The sequence below is a fragment of the Notamacropus eugenii genome, chromosome 1 (genome assembly GCF_028372415.1).
Source record: "Notamacropus eugenii isolate mMacEug1 chromosome 1, mMacEug1.pri_v2, whole genome shotgun sequence".
NCBI lineage: Eukaryota > Metazoa > Chordata > Mammalia > Diprotodontia > Macropodidae > Notamacropus > Notamacropus eugenii.
This window is the reverse complement of record NC_092872.1, coordinates 66,042,882-66,049,644: the sequence shown is the minus strand read 5'-3', so window position 1 is coordinate 66,049,644 and position 6,763 is coordinate 66,042,882. Positions and strand designations below refer to the sequence as shown.

The 6,763-nt window shown below is 44.7% G+C and overlaps 1 protein-coding gene across 1 annotated transcript in view; it reads left to right on the top strand.

Annotated features, from left to right (window-relative positions):
* The first annotated feature begins 203 nt into the window (after positions 1–203).
* Positions 204–6,763, top strand: part of GALNT12 (polypeptide N-acetylgalactosaminyltransferase 12) — a 49,364-nt gene continuing 42,804 nt past the window's right edge. The window contains exon 1 of the mRNA XM_072604769.1: positions 204–721. Within this exon, the coding sequence (XP_072460870.1) occupies positions 291–721 (431 nt within the window). The 5' untranslated portion in view covers positions 204–290. The remainder of the gene's footprint in view (positions 722–6,763) is intronic.

Genomic DNA, 6,763 nt, shown 5'->3' with positions numbered 1-6,763 from the left:
ATCCGCGGGGCTGCCCGCGAGGGGCAGGGCAGGGAAAAGGAAGCGGGACGAGAGCGCGGGGAGCGTGGGCACGAGGGAGGGGAGGGCACGCGCGGGGCTCCGGCGGGAGTGCCGAGCGCCGATGGGCGAGCCCGGAGGAGGGCAGGTGGGGCGGGGTGCCCCGGGCTGGGTGGGGGCGGGGAGCCGCCGGAGCCCGCGGCCGAGCGGGGTTCCGGGATCCGGGTAGTAGCCGCCTCCTCCTCTGGCACGGCGGCCGCCGGGGGCAGGGAGGCCGAGCGCTGCCCGGGGCCATGGGGTGGAAGCCGCGGCGGCGCTGCTGGCGGGGCCCCCGGCGCGGCCCCTGCTCGCTGCTGTGCCTGGCACTGGTGGCCACGGTCGCCGCCGCCTTGTTCTTGGCCTTGGCGCTCCGGGGCAGCTCCGCCCAGGGGCCCGAGGCGCGCGAGCCTCGGCGTCCCGCCCCGCAGCTTGAGCCCGCCGGGGCCGGCGCCCCGCAGCCCGGCGAGAGCGCGGAGGAGCGGTTGCGGCGGCTGCGCCGCCCCGTCTACCCGCGGCCGCCGCCCGAGCCCGGCGCGCTGGGGGATCTGGGCCGCGCCGTGAGCCTGGAGCTGGACGAAGCCGGCAAGAAGCTGCAGGAGGAGAGCATCCAGCGGCACCAGATCAACATCTACCTCAGCGACCGCATCTCTCTGCACCGGCGCCTGCCCGAGCGCTGGCACCCGCTGTGAGTGACGCGCCCGTGGGGCCGGGGCCCCTGTGCCGGCGTGTGGACGCGGCCGCCCGGGCACGCCCCCTCCCCGGCTCGGGAGCCTTTGCAGAAAGTTTAGTGTTGGGGGTGGGGTGGGGCGGCGACCCCGGCTTGGCGGGGAGAGGTGTGCTTCGGAGGCAGCCCGGCTCCGCTGCTTGTGATCTAGTCCTGGCTGAGGCTGGGCTAGGCACGCCGGCCTCCGCAGCCCCGGTCGTCGTGTCCGAGACCGCGAAGCTTGGCATGCCCCCTTCCCTGCAAACGTGGATTGAAGTTAGCTGTTAGTACCGTGTGTGTGTGTGTGGTGGGGGTCACTCAGTCAAGACCTGCCCCCTTCCCTATTGAATTTACCTGTTAGTAGTGTGTGTGGGGGGGGCACTCAATCAAGACGTGCCTATAATAGTGCAAGAACTGAGCCATATCCGCTTTGACATAAAACTGAGGGGAGGGGGAGTTGGACCAGCCAGTCCCTCCCTTCTAGCGGTAACATTGTATCATTCTGTAGACTCCTTTGACTTTTGACACAAAAAGTCTGCGTAGGGCTCTTTTTCACTCTGATCTGTCTGCTAAGACTCAGCACTCTGTGATGTTATTTAAAGCTTAGGTTTAGCCTCACATCTAGGGTTTTCCTAAACACTCTAAGTCAGATAGAGAACTGGTATTTTACTCTAATACACAAAAGGAATGCTAAACACGAGGGCACATTTGAACATAAACTTAAAACTGGATTCAGTAACTTAACCTATGATCACTGATAACGATCTTCTGGGAAGCTGATACTTGAACCTCTTTAGACCATAACACATTTTATGGAATTTCTAATTAGGCACTACATTGTACTTTAGCTCTGCACTGCCCAAACAGCTCAGTACACGTCTGCAGGCAAAACATCTAGACTTGAGCCAAACCTCTTGATAGTTGGCTTTTCCAAGAGATTTGGAATAATTGTTAGGGAATCCTCCGTAGAATCTCAGTCAACTTTAACTTTATGGGATCCAAGACTTCTATACTCACAAGGCTGACTCCAAGACTGTACACATCAACCTCAGAATGAGGTTCATTCCCCTGGTCAGGAAAGGAAACCAAGCTGGAAAAGGCAGCCTGGTTAGCATCATTAGCTAAGGTGTTTGCTTAAAAAAAAAATGTAATAAGCACTAGCAGGAAGTAAAAACTTAAGTTTACTGAATAAGATAAGTCTTCAAGAGTGTCCCTGAGCCTTGCGGGTTTCCTGCCTCCAGAGTTACTGGAGAGATAAGTATTGTAAATATTACTTATTTCCATTTTAGAGTGAGGAAATTGAGGTGAAAGATTCCCTTAGATCTTTATGACATCCACTTGGTAGGCCTGGTACTACTGTTTGGGGCCTAGCAGAGCAAGAAAAAAAAAAGAGGTATTCTTTTGACCAATAGTCCTGTCATACATTTGAAGATAACTTTTGTGGCTTTCTTTTCCAGACTGATTATCCTCATTTCCTGGACTTTTCTATGACTCTCTATTTCTTACTAGCCAGGTTACTCTTCTCTGGTTGTATTTCAGTTTCTTTTCTATCCCTAGAATGTATATTGCAGATTGATCTGATTAGGGCAGCATATCTCTCCTTGTGATCACTATGTCTTGCCTAAACTTTTTAATCTATCATCTGACATGATTGATTCCTATTGAACTTTATCAAAGCAGCTAAGTTTTGAACTCTGGGCCTGGAGTCAGGAGGACCTAAGTTTGAATCTGGCCTTAGACACTAGCTGTATGACCATGGGCAAGTCACTTAACCCTGTTTGCCCCAGTTTCCTCATCTGTAAATGAACTGGAAAAGGAAATGGCAAATCACTCCAGTAACCTCAAATAAGTCATGAAGTGTCAGACAGCAACAATTACCCTACGCTGTACTTATATACTTATACAATTGATTTTATGAACCCTATTATATGACTTCATAGTTAACCCTATTAGATTTCATCTTATTAGGATTAGGTGATCATTCTAACCTGTAAAAATCTTTTTTGCATTCTGATTTTCATTCCAAATATTAGCGTTTTCTGTCTGTCTGTCTCTCTTTCTTTCTCTCTTTCTAGCTTTTTATCATTTGTGGATCTGATTAGCATCATCTATGTCTTCCTCCAAGTCACTGACAAAAATATGAAGCATCATAGGGAAAATGATAGATCTCTGGGAACACTTACTCCTCCTTTCTCAAACGTGACATTGATTAATCAATAAGTTAATGACTAGTTTTGGGGTCTGGTATTCAACCAGTTGTGAAGCCAGTGGATTGACTTAGCTCATATCTTGACTTCTTTGTACGCAAGAATAACGTGAAGGACTTTGTCAAGTGCTTTGCTGAAATCAGATTATATTCTAGCTACAGCATTTCCTTGATCTAATAACCCTGTGAAAAAAGGAAATGAAGTTAGTCTGGAATGGCCTGTTCTTGATGAAGTCATACTAACCCTTAATAATCAGTGCTTTCCTTTCTAAATGCTCACAAATCATCCTTATAATAATATGTTTTAGAATTTTACTAGGAATTGAAGTTGGGCTCATCAGCCATAGTTTGAGAAATGGGATGAAGTTTGCCTTTCTTCTATCCTGCAACACAAGACCTCTTCTGTTTGCCATTATTTTTCAAAGATCATTGACCACTTAGCAGTAATATCTATTAGTTCTTTTATTACTGTGGAAAGTAGCTTGGCTGAACCTGGTGATTTTAATCCTGGGAGTGCAGATGGTAGCTCTTAGAATCTCTCTTATCACTGAGAGACAACTTTATGGAGCAAATAGCACACTTTAAGGACTGGATTCAGAGGACCTGAGTTCAAATTCTGCATTTGGTGCTAGCTGGCTGTATGACCTTGGGCAAGTTCCTAGAGCTCCCGGGACCTCAGTTTTCGCCTCTATGTGTAATAGCAAGGACACCCTAGAATACATAGGAGGGCCTGCAGTACAAGTTCTTAGATCTTCTCTAAAAGAAAATCAACTTTTGAGGAGTCAACAATCTGCTTTAATCAAGCACATGTGTCATTCATTTAGTTCATGGGAAAAAGCCAGCACCCTAAAATTCAGAGAAAATACAAACAGAGAAATAAAGACCAACAGACAGGGCTTTCAGCTGTGTGACCATAAGCAATATGTACATCACAGATCAACAGACAGATCGAACTGTCTGATCATATATACATAGTTATGAGAGAGAAGTACCAACATCTGGGTTTTCAAAACCAGGGGTCTCCTTAGTGGCTCCCCAGAGTCTCATCTGGCCAAACAAAGACTTCCAAGGAGTAGGCCCCAAAATATAACCTCACCTCCAAGTATTTATACACTTTTCAGAGCCAGAGGGCATGACCCTCTGACTCAGTACCTCAATAGAAATTAACAAAAGATATTGAGGCTTATTAATGAGAGGGGAAGATCTTTAACTCCCCCCCCCCCCACCATTAATCTTGCATTAACATTACACTATAAAGAAAAAGATTTGGATTAGATAACTTCTATGGTCCCTTCCAGCTCTAGCTATAGGAACTTAGGAGATGAAATATCAAAAATGATACAGAATCTGAGAATTACAAGAAACCTCAAAAAGTATCAAATCCAACATGTACTGGACCAAGAATCTGTTCTATAGCCGTCTCCATCTAGTGGTTGTTCAACCTCTGTTTGAAGACTTCCTATGAAAGGGAACATAGTCCTTGTTGAGGCTGCCTAGTCTACTCAGGATGGTTCTAATTGTTAGTACATTTTCTGCTATAACAAGCTTACATCTGTTTATCGGCATCTTCTACTTATTGACCCAAGTTTTGTCCTGAGGCTAAGCAGAACATATCTAATGCCTTCCATGTAACAGCCCTTCATCTGATTGAAGACAGCTATCACATCTGCTCTTAAGTCTCTTTTTTTTCATATTATATGTCCTCAACTTATAGGTACAAAACTGGAAAGGACCTCAGAGATCCAGTTCCCTTCTTTTACAGATGAGGAAGCTAATGGAAGTGCTTATTTATGGTCCCATAGATTGCACATCACAGGTGGAATTGTGATTCACCACACTGAGAAAATAGCAATATAACTTAAGAATATGAAGTCAGAAAAACTTGTTAGATCTGACCAAATACAAAATCTACTTTCTTCATTTCAGAAAGAGTGCGCAGTAATAGGTTTTGAAGGAGGCATATGTTTTTAGACATGGCTGTTGTGTTAATTTCTTTTGCTTAGAAGGGAGGGTTATTTTTGAGTGGGAGGAGGGAGAAATCATTGGGAAATGAAAAATGAAAAAAAGAAAAAAGGATCAATAAAAGATTTAAAAAGAAAAAAAGAAATCCACTGAAGGAGATACAAATTTAAATTGGTCAGATATTTTGATAAACTACTCCTTAATGATTGGTTTCCTTCTTTTGAACCCATTCAATCAATAAACATTTCTTAACTCTCTGCTGTATGCTAGGCACTGTACTAAACTCTGAGGATACAAAAAGTTGCAAAAGACAGCCCCAGCCCTCAAAAAGCTTACAACAGACAACAAGCAAACAAATATACTATATACAAGATAAATAGGAACTAATTAACAGAGGGAAAGGACTGGAATTAAGAGGGATTGAGGAAGGCTTTCTGTAGAAGGTAGGATTGTAGTTGGGACTTAAAGGAGCCAGGGAGGTCAGTAGTTGTAGAGGAGGAGAGGGGAGTATTTCAAGCATGGGAGACAGTCAGAGAAAATGTTCAGAGCTGAGAGATGGAGTGCCCTGTTAGCAGAAAGTCAGGAGACCAATATGCCTGGATTGGAGAGTACGTAGGGGAGTAAAATGTGAATACTTAGTTTCCTGAACACCAGTTTCCCAGGGTCTGGGTGCTTCAGACCTGAATCCAGAACTCTTTACCACTCAAGTTCTGCCCTCTTAGGTTTCTGGAGATTACTTGGTGGATGGACTGGCCTGGTTGAATTTCCAACTAGTCACCCTTTCGTTCCTTGCTTTCCTTCTCTTACTTGCATAGGCACCTTGGGTCCTGAACTCTCTTTAGACTTTGGATCAAAAGTATTACATCCCTCCTGTCTAGTTCTCCTTTAGACTAATCTAATAATCTATTTTTTATAATCGTGTCTCCACATGCCCTAGAATAATAGGCCCTCAGCCTTGCTCTCATGTTTAGAATATAGGGCTCAACTAAGCCCTTTAATTGGGTGCAGATTCTTACTTTTAGAATTCCCAGTCCTGGCCCATCCTAGTTTGTCCCATGCTGCCTGAACCCTGGTTATGACATATGTCTTCAGTCTTCGTTCTCTGAAAACTGTAATTGATAAGCTCAGGCGAGTATATTTTGCGATAAACAGGACCGACAAGCTATTCTCAGAGATAAAATGAAAACACACTGGTTTTTCTGTCTCACTGAGGTGAAGGTTCAACTAAGTTAATTAAAAGACTTCTAAATGAAGTTTGATTAGAGATCTCCAAAGCTCCTTCTGACTCCAAATCCCAAGATTTCATGATTCTCAATACATTCTGAAAAGACTGTACCTTTTCAAACTTATTTTAACTCAATTTCCTCGGATATACCTAGCGTCTATTTACTCTTCCTGCAAGCTGTGTCAGATATTAGGAATAAGAATCAGATAGTCTAGCCATTTAATCCTACCATCTTTGGGAATATTTGATCCAAGTGAACCACCTCTGCTAATCCTTTGCTAGACAACTTTCTGCTATCTCCGATCATCAGACAGTCTCTTTTCTAGCCAGCCCCTGGACACCTGCTACCTCAGTGACTATGGGCAGATCAATTAATCTCCCTGGATTTGGTTTCCTCATCTGTAAAATGAGTGGTTTGGACTAGATATATGATCCTATGATTTCTTCTGTGGCCAGAGAAAACCACAAAAATCCGATAACATGCCTTTTATTTGCTCCATTTTCCCCAAAACACTTAGATTTTTAAGACATTTGTGGTTATAGTTTATCAAAAGGTACACACACACACACACACACACACACACATACATACACACATACAAATATATATGTGTGTGTGTGTATGCATTCA